This window comes from Narcine bancroftii, chromosome 6 (genome assembly GCF_036971445.1).
Source record: "Narcine bancroftii isolate sNarBan1 chromosome 6, sNarBan1.hap1, whole genome shotgun sequence".
NCBI classification, from domain to species: Eukaryota; Metazoa; Chordata; class Chondrichthyes; order Torpediniformes; family Narcinidae; genus Narcine; species Narcine bancroftii.
Window position 1 is genome coordinate 171,244,673 of NC_091474.1, and position 20,816 is coordinate 171,265,488.

Here is a 20,816-nt window from a genome sequence, read left to right on the forward strand (position 1 = left end):
GCCATCCTCTAAATTCATTACCTGTTCAGCTTTGAGAAGCTGGATAATGTTCATCTTTCAAGTTATTGATCATTTTGGTAAAAATGTTTATTATTACATAAGATCTGCTGCTTTAATATGTTAAACTCTTTTTCAGGTTTCCTCATTTTCTATTTTTCTTATGGCAGGTAAAAGCTCAAATGATAATGGTCAATAGAAGTTTATCAAAAGTCTGACATTAGTCTGTCTTTTGAGACACAGGAATAATATGCAAAATTAACGCCAATCCTTCTTCAGCTAGAATGCACACAGAAGACAGCAATGGCTGAAAGTAAAGCCTAGTCATGATAAACATTTGATTCAGTTTCACAATTGATCAGCTTTCAATTGTATGAGACATTCCTTTGCAAGGAGGACTTTGGAGGGGGTATAAACTGGTGGAGGACTTGCATAACCAAATAATCAACCTTACGACTCATTTTGAAATCATTTTTTTATGAAGGTAGCTTAGTCGAGATTAATTCCCCCCCCACATTTTCTTCTCAAGACTTCATCTTAGTGTGGCAGAGCTTCTTGGGGACTGAATGGAATAGCAAGGTCACTCAAATAATTCAAGAATTCCTGCTGAAATTTCCTTTCACAGCTCAGAGTAGTGAAATTGGTGATAATATCTCGATTGTTACCCAGTTAAGCTGCCTCAAAATGGGCCATGGTTTGAAAGCATTACTCCTCACTAATTTGTTTGAAATCACATGATGGTACTCCTCTGACAAAGGGCTTAAAGTGAGTTTCAAGCAGATCACCAACAACTTTAAATTTGATATTTATGGAACATTATTTCACCTTTTTGTAACAACCTCAGACAGAATGTTCACAGCTTCTGATGTGAATCTATAATCAGGATTAATTTATTTATCTCAGCTATACCTTGCTTTAACATTTTGTGAATGCACTTTTATTTAATAGTGGATCTACATTTTTGTCTGTGACTACTCTTCCTTTAGTATCTGATTACCATCAATTTATCACTGTAGATTTTGCTGAAATATTGCCAACATGATATTTAACATTCAGCTACATTCTACTGCTGACCGAAATATCTTGCCAATAACTCTAAATAATTAGTACTCATTATATCATGTATTAATTTGCTTCAATAGTCAATGGAGGAATTTTGTGCTTTGAATTTTCTAATTGGTGTTGAGCCTGCTAAGCATTTCCAATATTTTTTGATTTATTTTTATTTACAACTGACTGCAGATCCAAATCTGTATCTCCATTACAAAAATAGTTTTGACTCAGAGGAACACAATGAACATTGATTGTTGTGTGGTAAACTCATGATTGCAAAGTTCACCTTCTTACAACACTAACTGCTCTTTTGTTTTAAAGTCATCTCTTGCTTAAATTTGCAAAAAGCACATGGACTATGATTCATTTCACATTGCTACAGTGATCTTTTACTCTTTATTTAAGGCTCCATTGAAGAATTTTACAATTAATTACTAAAATAGTACAAATGCACTCAGTGCTTGTTTCACCTTTAAAGTATTTGAATAGCTTTATCATTACTTACATTGCTGACTTGGATCAGAGTCTACGGTTGTCTTGACATAATTGGAAGGGAATAAGCCATTCATTCCGTTAAATTCTCCTTGCCACCAATCTGAATCATCCTTGTTTAGTACGTTGATAAGCTGACCTTTGGAAAAAGTGAGTTCATCTTCATTCACAGCAGTATAGTCATAGATTGCTATGACCTGACAGACTACAAGAAAGAGAAAAGTTCAGGTCAGAGTGTTGGAGAGAATGTCTATGTAAGTATTGTTACGAGCCCAGAGAATCACCCACCCCACAATCTATCTCTTTTAAAAACATATTTATATATGATATAAATAATGTATAATTTATATTTTTCTTTCTTTGGCTTGGCTTCGCGGACGAAGATTTATGGAGGGGTACGTCCACGTCAGCTGCAGGCTCGTTTGTGGCTGACAAGTCCGATGCGGGACAGGCAGACACGGTTGCAGCGGTTGCAAGGGAAAATTGGTGGGTTGGGGTTGGGTGTTGGGTTTTTCCTCCTTTGTCTTTTGTCACAAAGTTATAACTTCTATAACTTGTATATAAATATATAACTTGTAATAGTATGAATAACTATTCCAATAGAGGGACAAATAAAATGTGACAAAGGGCAGACACAGAAGCTCACAAAAGACAATGTGATCCTGAATTTTTAGTGTGAACAGGATTTAGAGGTATTTGGGTCTCTGAGGCATATTAGGAAGAAATACACTGGGGGTCTTTGTGGATTTGACTGCAAAGGAGTGCTGAATGCAGATACAACAACAACTTTTGAAAGGGAATTAGATGAATACTTAAAATGGAAAGATCTGCAGAGTTTTTGGAAAGAGGTAGGGTGCAGGACAAAGATCTGATGTTGATGGACATTCTGCTTTCCAATTATTATTTTTCTTAGAACATTAAGCAACCAAACATCACACACTACGCTATTGAAAAACTGTTCTGCTCACGTGGAGGTGGAGCAGGAGTGGATTTTCCACTACTTTGCCCAAGCAGTTTGACGTGGCTTGCTGGAAACCACCCCTTTTGTCGTTTTTTACCTCTGGCCTGCAAGAGAAACAGAATTTTTAAAATATGAAAACAAGTCATAAAATGTATTGTTTTTTGGACTGGATCCTGATAAGTACTCACAGGCACAAGATATACAGACTTTATAAATCCAACAACCCATTCAGATAATAACACATTTTTTTTTGTCAGCAATATTAAACAGGACAGTACAACTAAACAATGCAATGGTGACTTTTAGCACCTAATTACACTAAAATACAATAATGAAACAAATAAATATATATTTAAAAAAATTTGTTAAAAATCAGTAATTACCCTTCAGTAAACAAGCAGATAGACATAAGCATGCTTTTTTAAAATGAGAATATGCTGGAAACCCTAGGCTGTCAAGTGTTTGTGGAAAGAGAAATAAGGATTCTTTGCTTGCAGGGCAACTTTAAAAAAATCAACGTTTACTCTTTTGACCTTTAAGGAACATTACAAACTTGAGTGTCTCAAAGTCCACGCTACTCTTTTAAGCAGGGAAACTAACAATAAAACTATGACATAAAAGCCATGAGGAAGAGCATCCTACAACAGTACAATTCAATCTGGCACCATATCAAGCTAACAAGCCATGTTACATGTTCTAGAAAAATATCCTGAAGATACATGAAAACAATTCACATCATGTTTTAAATGCAATTTTATCGAGTGTTAATAATTACTTAATTATTACTCACACTTTTATTCTAGTGTTGTATCCATATTTACTCACAAAACCATCAGTTTTATTTGTTGAAGTCCCTGTAAATATGATTTCATTTATGCCAATTCTCTTAACCTAGAGACTTATTCTCTTTAAAATAAAAGGAGCAAGAGAGGAAGTATGGAGGTGTTGGGGATGTACAGTGGACTCAATTACCACAGTGCCCAGTTTTGACCCACATATTAAAGCTGTACAGGATTAGAACTAAAAAAAAAACACTTTTTAAAATAAAACAACTGCACAAGGGAGTAGATAAAACCATTTCAACCCAAAAACATCCAAGATGAATGCAAAATTAGAGACAGACAGCATGAGATGGAAATATACTCTCCTTGACTGAAGTGGAAATGAACGTTTCTAAACAGAGAGCTGCCTTGTCTAATTTTGTCCCTTAGAGGGACAAATGATGCTCTTTATACATTTATCAAGAAAGAATATTAAATCTGTCTTATAGCAATTAGTAAAAGAACTAAAACCTTTACATTGTGACTCAAATGCAACTGGCAATATTTTTATATAGAAAATAAATAGTCCTATAATATTATTAGTTACTGTTTTATTAATTTGCTTACCTGCAACTCACCCTGCCACCATCCAGAGTTATTTTTCTTTAAAATAAGTATCAACTGGCCAGACTTTAGACTGAGTTGCTCAGCACCTGTTGCATTGTATGCTGACGTTACTTGAGCAATCTCTGCAAGAAAATAATAAAACCGTTAGAAGGTAATGTGTCCTTGGAAAATGCTAAAGGAATACAGTAAAATCCCCAGTCTCTGGACTTTAAGCAACTGGAAGCCCAAGCAACCAGCATAAAAAAGGAAATAAATAGATATAATTTTTTTTAAAAATCAAAATTTAAATAAAAGTTAAAAATTGTAAAAGTAAATGTTCTCCGAAGGAACACACGACCCCTTGGTGAAGATGGGAACAAACATTCAGCCAGCTGAGCACCCAGTCATGCCCCATCTACAGCAGCTATTTGAATAAAATGTTGCCGTCCAGTTTCACTTAGGTGACACTCCCAAAGTGTCTCCCTATCCCTGCCTTTAACTTTATTAGTATATGAGAAAGGCTCTATCTGTAAACTTTGGGGGGGTGGGAGGGGTGAGCGCAGTTGCTTGAGCAACGCTGTTACAGCGCCAGCAACTGGGGTTTGAATTTAAATTTAAATTTTGTAAGTTACAAGAAATATCAGATTAAAGTGAACTTTACATAATTAAGGTCTACAATATTGATGTTTTTTCAAATCACTTTACATTTTGCACTGTCTTTCGTCTTTTAAATTGTTCAGTCTTAATGCTGGTGTATTAGTTAGGCAATGTAAGAGTGTGCCACAGGCAACCAGAAAATTTGCATATCTGGTATCCACAAGATATGCTCCAGATACTTGGGATTTTATTGTAATTAGAAAAATAAATTAAGAAATTCACGACGAAGGCAACATTTGGTCAAGGAATGGAGTACAGAAGCAGGAACGTTATGTTACAACTGTGTAAAACATTGATGAGACCACACTTGGAGTATCTTGTGCAGTTTTGGCCACCCTGCTACAAGAACAACCTTGTTAAGTTGGAAAGAGTGCAGCAGAGATTCATGGCGTTGATGCACTTGAATTGTAAGTGGAATTGTATTCTATTGCAAATGAATTGCAAGTATTTTCTCGCTGGAGCATGGGAGGCTGTGTAGAATTTGTAGAAGTTTATAAAATCTTGAGGGACACAGAGAAGGTAAATAGTCATGCACTTTTTCTCTACAGTGGGAGAATCTGAAAGGATATAGATACAAGATGAAAGGGGAAAGAATCAAAAGGGACTGATGGGCTTCTTCTTCAAAGGGTGATGGGTACACGGGATGACTGCCAGAGGAAGTAGTAGAAATGGGGGTAATGGTATTGTTCAAAAGACATTTAGACAGTTAGATAGATCAGAAAGATTTAGAGGGAGATGGCAAAATGGCAGCTTGGATGAAGTTGCTCTAATGACAGGGTTGCCTTTGGTATGGGCCTGGGAAGAGCAGGGAGCGGAGACACACTACTCCCCTGCAGAGTCCTATTGCCCAGTCCTACCGCCGACAGCTCCGGAAAAGCTTTAAATGGCCTGTAAAGGGGCCAACAGTGTCTTATTTAAAATCATGCAACCACAGGATCTGGGCCAAGATGGTGGTACACGTATTTGTCAGTGGCTATGAGGGGTTGCAGACTGCGAGGTAGCAACAGATTGGCGTAGGGCCTCACTAACATGGAGAACAACACCCGTTCAGCTGGAGGAGCAGAGGAGAAGACCCCAAGATTGGTGACCATGATGGTAGACCAATAAGGGGGTCTGCAGCTGAAGGAAATGCACAGCATTCTATAGGCGAGGAACCCACAGAGAACATGGGCTGCTGGTGACTTGAGGTCAAAAGACTCACACCAGGCTGCGTGGTTCTGGAGACTGGATCATGAGAACCAGGCTTCAAGAGGGTACTGAAGGCAAGAGGAGCTCCCAAAGGGCCTGGGCACTGAAGGTTTTCTCATCGTGTCAGGAGTTTGGATTTAGGCTTGGGCTGACGATGGTTTGAACTGAACTGGAGTTTTGTGTGGCTGCAGAGGCAAATCCACGAAAACAGCATCTCTAAGGGGACTCTCTTTGGCTTATTTTTCTCTGACTGTAAGGGAGAAATCAGGCAACGATAATGGCAAATCTTTGTCTGCCTTATGGTAAACTTAAGGAAATTTCTAGTTTATTACATGACAATAAATAGTATCTGATCAGAACACAGACGAATAGGACTAGCTTGGTCAACATGGACAAGTTGGGCTGATTTGTTTGTTTCCATGCTGTACAACTCTATGACGTAGATTTTGACATTGTGTGCTGCACTTTGTCATGGTGGTAAATATTTTCTTGCTTAGGAGGACACAAGCAGTGGTATATCCAATGCCTTCCCACATTTGAACTTCAATAATGAGAACTACTCCTTAACAACATTCTTTATACTTGTAAATATCAGGAAAATTTTGCAGAATGATTGACAAAAAGACGCACCTGGTTTCTTGTTTATTGTCCCTGATTTTCCTGAACTACTTGAGCCCTGACCAAAGAAAAAGTAAACAGGATTACACTAGATATTTCTTTGCACAACAATATTTTTATCCTACCTTTTCTTCTCTTGCATATCTTCTGTCTAGCCTGATACCCTGCAGCTGGAGAAAATAAGCATTTGTCTCCTCCAAGGCTTTTGACAGGCAGAATAACTATTTCCTCATTATCACTGATTACATTAATTCTCAGTGAAACTAGAACTTCATTTAAAAAAAAGAATAAATTTAAACTTTATCCAGAGGTTTTTAAACTGCTATTGGGCAGTTTTTTCCAGTGGAATCCTCTTGTCAACTATTTAGGGATAATCAACATTTCTTTGTGTGTGGTAGGTCTTGTTTAACCAATTTGATAGAATTTTTCGAGGAGGTTACCGGGAAAGTTGACAAAGGAAAGACGGTGGATGTTGACTACGTGGACTTTAGTGAAGCCTTTGATAAGGTCCCACGTGGGTTACCAGGAAAGTTGACAAAGACGGTAAGTCCCACATGGGTTACCAGGAAAGTTGACAAAGACGGTGGATGTTGACTACATGGACTTCAGTAAGGCCTTTGATAAGGTCCCACATGGGTTACCAGGAAAGTTGACAAAGACTGTGGATGTTGACTACATGGACTTTAGTAAGGTCTTTGATAAGGTCCCACATGGGAAGTTGGTCGGGAAGGTTCAGACGTTAGGTATTCATCGTGAAGTAGTGAACTGGATTCGACAATAGCTGGATGGGAGAAGTCAAAGACTGATGGTGGATATTTGCTTCTCAGACTGGAGGCCTGTGATTAGTGGTGGGCCTCAGGGATCGGTGCTGGGACCATTGTTGTTTGTCATCTACATCAATGATCAGGATGATAATGTTGTAAATTGGATCAGCAAGTTTGCAGATGACACTAAGATTGGAGGTGCTGTGGACAGTGAGGAAGCTTGCAGAGGGATCTAGACCAGCTGGAAAAATAGACTGAAAAATGACAGATGGAATTTAATGCAGACAAGTGTGCAGTGTTTCATTTTGGAAGGACAAACTAAGAAAGGACATATACAGTAAATGGTAGGGCACTGAGGAGTGTGGTAGAACAGAGGGATCTGGGAATAAAGGTACATAATTCCCTGAAAGTGACATCACAGGTGGATAGGGTTGTGAAGAGAACTTTTGGGATATTAGCCTTCATAAATCTAAGTATTGAGCACAGGAGATGGGATGTGATTGTACAATTGTACAAGACATTGGTGAGGCCAAATTTGGAGTATCATGTGTAATTTTGGTCACCTAACGATAGGAAAGATATCAATAAAATTGAAAGAATGCAGAGAAGATTTACAAGGATATTGCCCAGACTTCAGGAACCTTTCAGCGAAAGGTTAAACAAATTAGGATTTTTTTTCCCCTGGAGAATAGAATTAGGGGAGATTTGATAGATGTATTTAAAATTATGGAGGGGATAGAAAGAGTAAATGTAGGTAGGCTTTTTCCACTGATGGTGAGATACAAACCAAAGGACATGGGTTAAAGATAAAAGGAGAATATTAGAGGAAATGTCTTCATACAGAGAGTGGTGAGAGTGTGGAAAGAGCTGCCACGTGAATGCAAGTTCAACTTTAACATTTAAGAATTTGGAGAGGTACATGGATGGGAGGGGTAGGACTGGGTGCAGGTCAGTGGGATGAAGCAGAAAAATGGATCAGGACAGACTAGAAAGGCCAAAGGCCCTGCTTCTGTGCTGTAATGTTTTATAGTTCTAATTAATCCTGAAATGGAAACCTTAATAATGTTCAATAATAGTTCTCATGGTGAGAAGAACAAATATTTGTTGTTTATGATGCTAAAGATGTAATAAAATGGGGGTGGGGGGGTGAAAGGGGGAGGAGTGGCAGGAAAAATGTCACAGCTGTGCTCAGGCAGAACAGACGAGAGGGCTTGTCTACTGATACTATATGGGTGTGTCTGAGGAACGGGAAAGATATGACCACAATCATGAGCTTGTATTATAGACTGCTCAATAGTCAATGAGAATTGGAGGAGCAAATTAGAAGAGAGATAGCAGACAGCTGCAGGAAACAAAAGGTAGTGATAGTAGGGGAGTTTAATTTTCCACATTTTGACTGGGACTCCCATACTATAAAAGGGCTGGATGGCTTGGAGTTTGTCAAAGTCTTCCAAATCAAAGTACGGAGGTATCAACTTGAGAGAATTCAATACTGGATCTCCTTTTAGGGAGTGAGATTGGACAGGGGATAGAAGTATGAGTAGGGAATCATTTTGGGTCCAGAGATCATAATGCCACTAGTTTCAAGTTAATTATGGAGAAGGATAGGACTGGGCCTCGGGTTGAGATTCTAAATTGGAGAAAGGCTAATTTTGAGGAAAGGAGAAAGGATCGAGAATGCATAGATTGGGATAAATTGTTTTCTGGCAAGGATATGCAAGGTAAGTTGAGGAACTTCAAAGGTGAAATTTTGAGATTACAGAGTTTGTATGTTCCTGTCAGGATTAATGGCAAGGTGAGTAGACAGAGGGAGCCTTGGCTTTTGAGGGATATTGGGGTTCTGGTTTGGAAGAAGAGAGAGGTTGAGAGCATGTAAAGGCAAAATGGAGCAAATTAGTTACTTGAGATGTATTAAAACAAATGCAAGAAAAACCTCAAGAAAGAAATCAGGAGGCTAAAAATAAAAATGAGGTGGCGTTGGCTGACAATGTGAAGGAAAATCTAAAGGGTTTATACAGGTATATTAAGAGCAAAAAGTATAGCAAGGGACAAAATTGGTCCCCTTGAAGATCAGAGTGGAGCCAAAAACGATGGGAGAAATCTTTTTTTTTAAACAGTATTCACTCATGAAACAAGCACAGAGCTTTGAAAAGTAAGGAAAATAAGCAGTGAGGGGGAAAAAAGGGGTCAAAAGTAACCCTGGAAATTATATTATAGGCCAGTGAGCCAGATGTCAGTAGAAGGTAATTTTTTGGAAAGAATTCTGTGAGGTCGGATATACAATTATTTGGATAGTCAAGTGACTGATTAGGGATAGTCCACATGGCTTTGTGTGTGGTAGGTCATGTTTAACCAATCTTATAAAGTTTTTTGAAGGAGGTTACCAGGAAAGTTGATGATGGAAAAGCTGTGCATGTTGACTACATGGAGTTTAGTAAGGCCTTAGATAAGGCCTCACATGGGAAATTAGTCAGGAAGGTTCAAACGCTAGGAATTCATGGTGAACTAGAAAGGACATATCCAGTAAATAGTAGGGCACTGAGGAGTGCAGTAGACCTTGGAATACAGATACATAATTTCCTTAAAGTGGTGTCACAGGTGGATAGGGTTGTGCAGAGAGCTTTTGGCATTTTGGCCTTCATAATCAAAGTATTGAGTCAAGTAGTTTGGATGTTATGGTAAAGTTGTATAAAACATTGATGAGGCCAAATGTGGAGTATTGTGTGCAGTTTTGGTCACCTAACTACAGGAAAGATATGAATAAGATAGAAACAGTGTAGAGAAGATTCATTAGGATGTTGCCCAGACTTCAGGAAAAGTTCCCCGAGTTCCAAGGAAAGGTTAAACAGGTTAGGACTTTATTACCTGGAGCGTAGAAGAATAAGGGGAGATTTATGATCGAGTTATGATGGGGATAGACAAGAGTAAATGTAGGTTGGCATTTTTCCACTGAAGGTAGGCGAGTTACAAAAGAGAGGACATGGGTAAAGAGTGAAAGGGGAAAAGTTTAGGGGGAATGTGAGGGGAAACTTCTTCACGCAGAGAGTGGTGGGGGTGTGGAACAAGCTGCCAGCTGAGGTGGTGAATGCTAACTCAATTTTAACAATTTTAATAATTTGGACAGGTACATGGATGGGAGATGTATGGAGGGCTATGGACTCAGTGGGACTAGACAAAAAAATGGTCCAGCGATAACTAGAAGGGCCGAAGGGGTCTGTTTCTGTGCTGTAATGTTCTATGAAGCTAGTAAAATAGGAATATTCTAAATGCTACCACCTGAATTAGAACATGGTGCTAGCGAGCAATGGCGATTTTCTGTGGGCTGCAGAAATTCCCATTATTAGGGATGTAAGAATGGGACTTGAATTTCTTGAAGTTCTGGACAAAAAAGATCTATTAAGGATCTAACCAATTAAAGCAGGTGAAATTTTCTGCACTGCCAAGATTTTTCAGTTCCAAGGAAAATCATTGACCTGACAAAAATGTTATCCCAACTGCTGCACAACTAGCCAAGCATTGAGTGAAACATGATAGGCTGCAGATAGTGTGAATGTAGTAAACACTGAAGTGCTGGAGGAACTCAACTGGTCTTTTCTGCATATATAGGAGACAAAGATATATTGCTGATGTTTCAGGTCTGAGCTCTTCTTCATGGAAAAATCAGAAAAGGCAGAAGCAGGAGACATCAGAAAGTCTCAGAATTCAAACAATGGGAGGGGAATCCAGACCCACAAAAAACATTTGTGTTCCTGTATTTAAATGGATTTCTTTTATACAAGTTCAGATGATGTACATTGCTTTTCAACACAAAAGGAAAAGATTCACAAACTCAATGTAGCTAAGTGCAAAATATTGAAAAAAACATAATGAAACATAAGAAAGTTTTAAACTTACATCAGGATCCTTTGGTTTCACATAATTTGAAGGAAAGACACCTGTTCTATCATCAATAACTCCTGTCCACCACTCCCCATCTTTCTTGGTGACCAGAACCATCTCACCCACAGTGAAGGTTAAATCTCCAGTTTCAGAACTTTGATATGAATATAGTGCAATATACTCTAATAAAAATAAAGCAAAACTGTTATTACTATGGATCGATAGATAACACACCTCTAAAATTTCTTGGAGCTGAAGAATAGACCATTTGAGTCCATCAATCATTTAACAGAAGTTCGCTGCTTTCTCTGATCCACAAAAAAGGCAAAAAGCAATTCAGGGTGGCATAATGGCACATCAGTTAGTGCTTCTGCCTCACAGCTTCAAGGACCCCAGTTCAATCCTGACCTCAGGTGCTGTCTGAAGTAGCACCCAAGGTCTTTCATAGATTAGGATGGAATTAATGGGAATATGTGGTGAGAGTTGGCATGGACCTGATGGGTTGTATGACCTCCTTCTGTGTCACTAGATATTAGTTCATGGGCTCCTCTTTGCACAAGGCAATGGAACAGAAGAAACAGAATAAAAGATAGGTTGATTCAACCCTTCATGCTTGTTCCATAATTCAGTAAGATCATTTCCTGCATTATCTTAATATCTCTAGATTCCCTTAATACCCCAAATCAATCTATCCTCCCCTTAAATATACTCAGTGACTAAGCTTTCCATAGTTATTTCAATGATTCCTTAGAAATGCTCAAGATATCACCTCATGGTACTGAGCTATTCTGAACTATTACCATAACTGCAATATATTGCAAAATGACGCTAAAATAAAAAAAAATTAAGATATATTTGGGAGGTTGCCAAGGGCAAAATCAGGAAAGCATTTAGTTCCGGTTCGATTATAATTATACTTTCTACAAATTTAAGCTATAGTGCATAGGAAAGAGAGGTTTTCAGATTTTTACCTTCTACTGCCTGTGTGACAGGGCTAGATCTTTTGGCCACTGATGCATAAAGAGGTCCAGGTCTACATAAAAAAAAATTAAGAGTTCAGTGATTGAAATCAGGCATGATATTAAGTATATTTTAAGCAATTAGCTTTGCTGACAGATGGCAGAGATGATGCAATTCAAATAAGACTCCTTTTGGTTATGCTTTAAGGCCGCAAGACAAATGAGCAGGGTTAGGTCATTCGGCCCATCAAGTCTGCTCTGCTATTTGAATCATGACTGATGTACTTTTCCTTCCCAATTCTATTGCCTTCCCCTATAATCTTTGACACCCTTACCAATCAAGAACCTATCAATCTTTGTTTTAAATGCAGTGGCCTCCATAATGTTTGGGACAAAGACACTTTCTTCCTTTATTTGCCTCTGAGCTCCACAGTTTTAAATATGTCATAAAACAATTCACATGTAATTAAAGTGCACATTCGAGATTTTAATCAAGGTTATTTGTATACATTTTGGTTTGATGATGTTGAAATTACAACACTTTATATACATTGTCCCCTCATTTCAGGGCACCATAATGTTTGGGACATTTGGCTTCACAGGTGATTGTGAGTACTCAGGCATGTTTAATTGCTGGATTAGTGCAGGTATAAGAGATTTCGGCTTGCTACTCAGTGTTTGGATTCTGTAGATGCCATTTTTCAACACGAGGACCAGAGTTGTGCCATTGAAAGTCAAAGAAGCAAGAATGAAGCCGAAAAACAAGAGTAAAACAGAATTCTTCTGTCATCAGCAGTGGAGTCTTCCTTGGAATATCAGTCCCTTTGTGATTACTGAGCTCACCAGTGCGCTCTTTCTTCTTTTTTTTTTATTTTTTATTTTTCACACCATAAATCACATTAGTCATGATACACACTTTTTCCTTTTCAAACATATACAGTGACATTTTCTCCCCCCCCCCACTTCTTCCCAACCCACACCCCCCACCCCCCCCCCATCCATTTAAGGTATACAATCTAGGATACATTAAACCAGTCAGACAATGTTGTCACTCAACAAAAATACACCAGAAATTCTACTGAGTCCACTCTTTTCTTTCCTTCTCCTTCCATCAACTTAGGTAATGATTGTCCCCGGTAGGTTTTCGCTATTGTATTTAATATAAGGCTCCCATATTTGTTTGAATATTTCAATATTATTTCTTAAACTATATGTTATTTTTTCTAATGGAATACATTTATTCATTTCTATATACCATTGTTGTATTTTCAAATTATCTTCCAATTTCCAGGTTGACATAATACATTTTTTTGCTACGGCTAGAGCTATCTTAACAAATCTTTTTTGTGCATCCTCCAAATCAATTCCAAATTCTTTGTTTTTTATGTTACTTAGGAGAAAGATCTCTGGATTCTTTGGTATATTGTTTTCTGTTATTTTATTTAATATCTGATTGAGATCTTCCCAAAATTTTTCTACTTTCTCACATGTCCAGATTGCATGAATTGTTGTTCCCATTTCTTTTTTACATCGAAAACATCTATCAGATACCGTTGGGTCCCATTTATTTAACTTTTGAGGCGTAATGTATAGTCTGTGTATCCAGTTATATTGTATCATACGTAGCCTCGTATTTATCGTATTTCTCATCGTTCCAGAACATAATTTCTCCCATGTTTCCTTTTTTATCTTTATATTTAAATCTTGGTCCCATTTTTGTTTAGTTTCACCATTTGTTTCCTCATTCTCCTTTTCTTGCAGTTTAATATACATATTTGTTATAAATCTTTTGATTATCATTGTATCTGTAATCACATATTCAAGGTTACTTGCCTCTGGCAAACTCAAACTGCTTCCTAATTTATCCTTCAAGTAGGATCTCAATTGGTAATATGCCTCGCTCTTTCTTCTTAATAATATTCCAAACAGTTGGTTTTGGTAATCTTATGGTTTGGGCATTATCTCTTACTGTTTTATTCTACTTGCAATCACCTATGAAGCCAAATGTCCCAAATATTATGCTGCCCTGAAATTTGGGAACTATGTACAAAAAGTGCTGTAATTACTACATGGTTAAACCAGCTCCCCACCATGACTACCAGCCCCCCCACATCTCCATCGGGCACACAAAACTCAAAACGGTCAACCAGTTTACCTATCTCAGCTCCACCATTTCATCGGATGCAAGGATTGACAACGAGATAGACAACAGACTCGCCAAGGCAAATAGCGCCTTTGGAAGACTACACAGAGTCTGGAAAAACAACCAACTGAAAAACCTCACAAAGATAAGCGTATACAGAGCCATTGTCATACCCACACTCCTTTTCAGCTCCGAATCATGGGTCCTCTACCGGCATCACCTACGGCTCCTAGAACGCTTCCACCAGCGTTGTCTCCGCTCCATCCTCAACATTCATTGGAGCGACTTCATCCCTAACATCGAAGTACTCGAGATGGCAGAGGCCGACAGCATCGAATCCACGCTGTTGAAGATCCAGCTGCGCTGGGTAGGTCACGTCTCCAGAATGGAGGACCATCGCCTTCCCAAGATCGTGTTATATGGCGAGCTCTCCACTGGCCATCGTGTCAGAGGTGCACCAAAGAAGAGGTACAAGGAATGCCTAAAGAAATCTCTTGGTGCCTGCCACATTGACCACTGCCAGTGGGCTGATATCGCCTCAAACCGCGCATCTTGGCGCCTCACAGTTCGGCGGGCAGCAACCTCCTTTGAAGAAGACCGCAGAGCCCACCTCACTGACAAAAGACAAAGGAGGAAAAACCCAACACCCAACCCCAACCCACCAATTTTCCCCTGCAACCGCTGCAACCGTGTCTGCCTGTCCCGCATCGGACTTGTCAGCCACAAACGAGCCTGCAGCTGACGTGGACATTTACCCCTCCATAAATCTTCGTCCGCGAAGCCAAGCCAAGAGAGAAATCAAAATGTATACAAATAACCTTTTGAATAAAAACTGGAATGTGGACTTTAATCACAGGTAAATTGTTTGATTACAAATTTAAAATTGTGGAGCACAAGGGCAAATAAAGGAACAGTGTCTTTGTCCCAAACATTATGGAGGGCACTGTGTATGCAATGACTTGGTCTCCACAGCTGTCTGTGGCAATCATTTCCACAGATTCCTCATCTCTTTTCTAAAGGGGAAAACTTTTATTCAGAGGCTGTACCCTCTCATCCTAGCCTCTCCCACTACGAGAAACATCTCCTCCACATCCAATGCATCCACCCCTTTCTATCCATCCCTACAGAGGAATTCTATTGGCTGCTGAGCTGAGGGGCTGCATACACTTCACGCTCTGCCTCTCATCTTTATAATTATCATAGCTGACATATCTTATTTTGAGTAAAAAGATAAAACTATGTTTTTTTTATTTTAATTTTTAATCTGCATATGTACATTTTAAATAAACTAACTGAAAGTTATGTTAAAAATATTTTTTTTAAACTTATTTTAAAATTAATCTCTTTTCAATGTTGTATTATTATAGACTTTTACAAACAAACAGGCCTTTCACCACACAAACTGACAAAAACAATCGAGGCCGTGCTAGGGTCTGTGAGGGCTTTCAGATGCATTGTTTGTAGGTTTAGTTCATTTCTGATCTAGCCCACTGAAGAACAACTGCAGAAATTAGGTAGTTGAATGGCCACAGAAAATTAGTTTGGTGTGGGACTCACACATGGGCCAGGTTGGAACAACTACATATCAGCTCATTAATATGAAAGCATTCCAAATGTAATCAAATATCCACTTTAACTACCTTGATAAATATAAAGAAGAACATTTCTAAGACGTACGGGTTGGTAGATCAATTGGGGGACACGAGTTTCATGGGCCAGTAAAAACGCAGCAGGTCTCGCAGTGTCCATAGGACGTAAAGAAATGTAACCAACATTTCGGGCTTGAGCCCAGCATTTTTAACTTTTTACTACAGTCAGTGTCTGCAGACATTCATGTTTCACTTATTTCATAGGCTGGAAATGCTTCTTACTGAGTGGTATTGTTAAAATTAAAATAAGATACTTACTCCACAGATAGCTGTGTTTGCTCACTGATCACCTTGACGTATGACCTGGGAAACCAACCCTTTGCACCACGAACCTCTCCAAACCACCAGTTATCTTGCTGTTCCAGGACATCAATTACATCATCTTTCGAAAAATTCAAATGGTTCTCTTTCTTTGCCGTCCATGAACAAAGTGCCAGGGCTTTGAAAGCTTTCACACCTTCAACCTGCAAAAAAAATAATGTTTTTCCAACAATACTTTTGAAATTGGAGAACAATCACAAATTAGAAACATAAAAGCAATTTCTTACATTTATTTGCTGGTTATGAAAATTACTGGTTAAATCAACATTTAATGTCTATGATGAATTACCTCTGCATGGATTGGCTTGCAGGCAATTTTGAAGGGTAATTAAAATTCAACTACATTGATAAGGACCATGTGAGTGAGCATAGTTCCTTTGCTGAAGGCCCTACTAATGATTAATTATTTTTATTTCAAAATGTTTTCTATTATTTGAATTTTAATTCCTTGGCTGCTGTAGTAGAATTCAATTTCAGGCTCTGGATCAGTATTACAGTCCACAGGATAATTATTCTCAGTTTACCACTCTATTCCTGATGGAACAATGCAACATTGAAATATGCACCTTTAAGAAACTAATGTAGTATAAAGATAGATGCAAGTCGATCAATAAGCCAAGAGAGCAGCGGCAAATGCAGGCACCCTTAGGCATGGATCTCTTTTTGGTGAGGGAGGAAATAATGTCTACATGCATTAGAAACCAGAGTCCCAATATATATATATATATATATATATAACCTTGCTGTAGCACCAGAAGCAGAACCTAACATATATAATAATTACAGCACGGAAACAGGCCATTAGGCCCTTCTAGTCCGCACCGAACCAAACACCCCTTTCTAGTCCCACCTCCCTGCACAATGCCCATAACCCTCCATCTTCTTCTCATCCATATACCTGTCCAACCTTTTCTTAAATAATACAATTGACTCCGCCGCCACTATTTCTCCCGGAAGATCATTCCACACGGCTACCACTCTCTGAGTAAAGAAGTTCCCCCTCATGTTACCTCTAAACCTCTGCCCCTTAATTCTTAACTCATGTCCTCTTGTTTTAATCTTTCCTCCTCTTAACGGAAATAGTCTATCCACATCCACTCTGTCTATCCCTTTCATAATCTTAAATACTTCTATCAAATCCCCTCTCAACCTTCTACGCTCCAAAGAATAAAGACCTAATCTGTCCAATCTCTCCCTATACTCTAGATGCTTAAACCCAGGTAACATTCTGGTAAACCTTCTCTGCACTCTCTCCACTCTGTTTATATCCTTCCTATAATTAGGCGACCAGAACTGCACACAGAACTCCAAATTAGGCCGCACCAACGTCTTATACAATCTCAACATCACCTCCCAACTCCTATATTCCATGCAATGATTGATAAAGGCCAGCATACTAAAAGCCTTCTTCACCACCCTATTCACGTGAGTTTCTACCTTCAGGGAACGATGTACCGTTACTCTTAAATCTTTCTGCTCTTCTGTATTCCTCAATGCTCTCCCATTTACCACGTATGTCCTATTCTGATTCTTCTTGCCAAAATGAAGCACCTCACACTTATCAGCATTAAATTCCATCTGCCATTTTTCAGCCCACTTTTCTAAGCAGCCCAAATCCCTCTGCAATCCTTGAAAACCTTCTTCATTATCCACTATTCCACCTATCTTAGTATCGTCTGCATATTTACTAATCCAATTTACCACCCTATCATCTAGATCATTAATGTATATAACGAACAACAATGGGCCCAATACAGATCCTTGAGGCACACCACTGGTCACCGGCCTCCAACCTGACAGACAATTATCCACTACCACTCTCTGGCCTCTCCCTTTCAGCCAATGTTCAATCCATTTGACTATCTTAAAATTTATACCTAAAGACTGCACCTTCCTAACTAACCTTCCATGTGGTACCTTATCGAAGGCCTTACTGAAGTCCATATAGACAACATCCACTGCGCTACCCTCATCCACATTCCTAGTCACCTCTTCAAAAAATTCAATTAGATTGGTCAAACATGACCTTCCTCCCACAAATCCATGTTGAGTGCTCCTGATCAGACCCTGTCTATCCAGATGTTTATAAGTACTATCTCTAAGAATTTTCTCCATTAATTTACCTACCACAGACGTCAAACTTACAGGCCGATAGTTGCCAGGCTTCCTCCTTGAACCCTTTTTAAATAACGGAACCACATGCGCAATGCGCCAATCATCCGGCACTATCCCCATATCTAATGACATTTGGAAAATTACCGCCAGAGCCTCTGCTATTTCCTCCTTCACTTCTCTCAATGTCCTGGGGAAGATCCCGTCTGGTCCCGGAGACTTATCCACCTTTATATTCTTCAAAAGCCTTAAAACTACACCTTTTGTAATCTCTATATTCCCCATATTTACCCAATTTGCTTTTCTTATCTCACATCTCCCAATATCCTTCTCCTTAGTGAATACCGAAGAAAAGAAACTGTTCAATATCTCCCCCATTTCTCTAGGCTTCACACACAGTTTTCCGCTCTGATTTTCTAAGGGACCAATTTTGTCTCTAGCTTTCCTCTTACCATTAACATATTTGTAGAACTCTTTTGGATTAGTTTTCACCCTGCTTGCCATAGTTTTCTCGTACCTTCTTTTAGCTTTCCTAATTCCTCTCTTAAGATTCCTCTTACATTCAATGTATCTTTCAAACATCTCCTTAACTCCATGCTTCTTATATCTAATGTACGCCTCCCTTTTTCTTCGAACCAAGTTTCCAATATTCCTTGAAAACCACGGCTCTCTCAAACCTTTTGCCCCTCCTTTTAACTTAACAGGAACATAAAGCTTTTGCACTCTCAAAATCTGATCTTTAAAAGACTTCCATCTCTCTACTACATCCTGCCCATAAAACAACTTGTCCCAATGCACACCCTGCAAGTCCTTTCGCATCTCCTCAAATCTAGCTTTTCCCCAATCAAAAACCTCAATCCTTGGCCCTGATTTCTCTCTTTCCATAATGACATTGAAGCTGATGGCATTATGATCACTGGACCCGAAGTGCTCGCCAACACTAACCTCCGTCACTTGACCCATCCCATTTGCCAACAGTAGATCTAACACTGCTCCTTCTCTGGTCGGTACCTCTACATATTGTTGTAAAAAACTATCTTGCACACATTTCACAAACTCTAACCCATCCAGTCCTTTCACAGAATGTGTTTCCCAATCTATATGTGGAAAATTAAAATCTCCCATAATTACAACCCTGTGCTTATCACAAATATCTACTATCTCCCTACAGATTTGCTCCTCTAGGTCTCGGTCCCCTCCGGGTGGTCTATAATACACCCCTACAAGTGTAACCTCTCCTTTCCTACTCCTCAGTTCCACCCCAATAGCCTCCGTGGATGTGCTCTCTAATCTATCCTTCCTAGGCACCGCTGTAATATTTTCCCTGACAACAATGCAACCCCACCTCCTCTTGCCCCTCCGACTCTATCACACCTAAAACAACGAAACCCAGGGATATTCAGTTGCCAATCACATCCCTCCTGCAACCATGTCTCACTAATCACTACCACATCATACTTCCAAGTATCAATCCACACCTTCAGCTCATCCACCTTTTTTACAATACTCCTGGCATTAAAATACATGAATTTCAGAGATTTCCCAATTTTTAATCCCTGTTGTCTCTGTAGTGAAACTGTAGTTTCATGTATGCTTTAGACAAGGAGCCCACATCACTGACAAAAGACAAAGGAGGAAAAACCCAACACCCAACCCCAACCAACCAATTTTCCCTTGCAACCGCTGCAACCATGCCTGCCTGTCCCGCATTCACCAACGAGCCTGCAGCAGACGTGGACATACCCTTCCATAAATCTTCGTCTGCGAAGCCAAGCCAAAGAAGAAGACAAGGAGCAGGAGGAGAACAGGTTATAAGATTTCACCACCCCTTCTTAATTTTGCAATCTCTTCCAGCCCTGCAAAAACTTTACTCTCTTTCAACTCAGCTTTCTTGCAAATTATCTGATCCTTTTCACTTATTTTTGGCAGGCATGCCTTTGGCTGTACGAATCTTAGGCCCTAAACTGAAGTTTTGAGATCTCATTCTAGTATCTGCTTTCTTTGGATCTATGTAATTTTTTTGTTCCTATGAGTGTTCTGGAACTTGCCTTTATGTGAAGCCCCTATATAAAGCTGTTAAAGAACTTATTACTGTCTGTTCAGCACAATGTGTTGGCATGAGAAATGCAAGATTGAATTTAATTGAATTTGTAGGAATCATAGGAACTGATGACAAAGAAAGCCATTCATTCCATTAACTGAAAGCCCCTGATGAAAGGAAAGGAAGTTTCTTAACTATTCCTAATTCTAGCTCTCAAGTCTTAATATTTGTAGGTTACACTTCAAAGTGCTAGACAAATGAGGATTTGGACTCCATTACCCCCCTGAGGCAACAAGTTCCAAACTACAACATCATCAGTAGTTAACAAAGTTACTTTACTCTTCCCTTATTCCTTGCATCAATTGGCACAAATTCATGACCCAGTCATTGATATCTCTCCAAACAAATGTGCTTTCTTGGTCCCCTATATTGGCCTTTCAATTTTACAAACATTGATTGTCTCCTCTGTTTAAAAAAAACCCAAATCAATTCAATCTTACCCCATTGCCAAGTTAGTCCAGTCTTACAAACATGCTCACAAATCTCATAGGGAGATTTTTAAGCACACGTGAACAGAGTGAACAGGTCAATCTAATGGATATGCCAAACCAAAGA

At 39.0% G+C, this 20,816-nt stretch overlaps 1 protein-coding gene across 8 annotated transcripts in view; it reads right to left on the reverse strand.

Moving 5' to 3' along the window:
* LOC138736734 (intersectin-2-like) overlaps window positions 1-20,816 on the reverse strand; it is a 220,624-nt gene that overhangs the window by 71,593 nt on the left and 128,215 nt on the right. For all 8 annotated transcript variants that reach the window (XM_069886721.1, XM_069886717.1, XM_069886722.1 and 5 more), the window contains 7 exons: window positions 15,986-16,191; window positions 11,948-12,009; window positions 10,992-11,158; window positions 6,346-6,391; window positions 3,892-4,013; window positions 2,511-2,607; window positions 1,556-1,747 (listed from right to left, as the gene is read on the reverse strand). In XM_069886721.1, coding sequence (XP_069742822.1) covers window positions 1,556-1,747; window positions 2,511-2,607; window positions 3,892-4,013; window positions 6,346-6,391; window positions 10,992-11,158; window positions 11,948-12,009; window positions 15,986-16,191 — 892 coding nt within the window. The remainder of the gene's footprint in view (window positions 1-1,555; window positions 1,748-2,510; window positions 2,608-3,891; window positions 4,014-6,345; window positions 6,392-10,991; window positions 11,159-11,947; window positions 12,010-15,985; window positions 16,192-20,816) is intronic.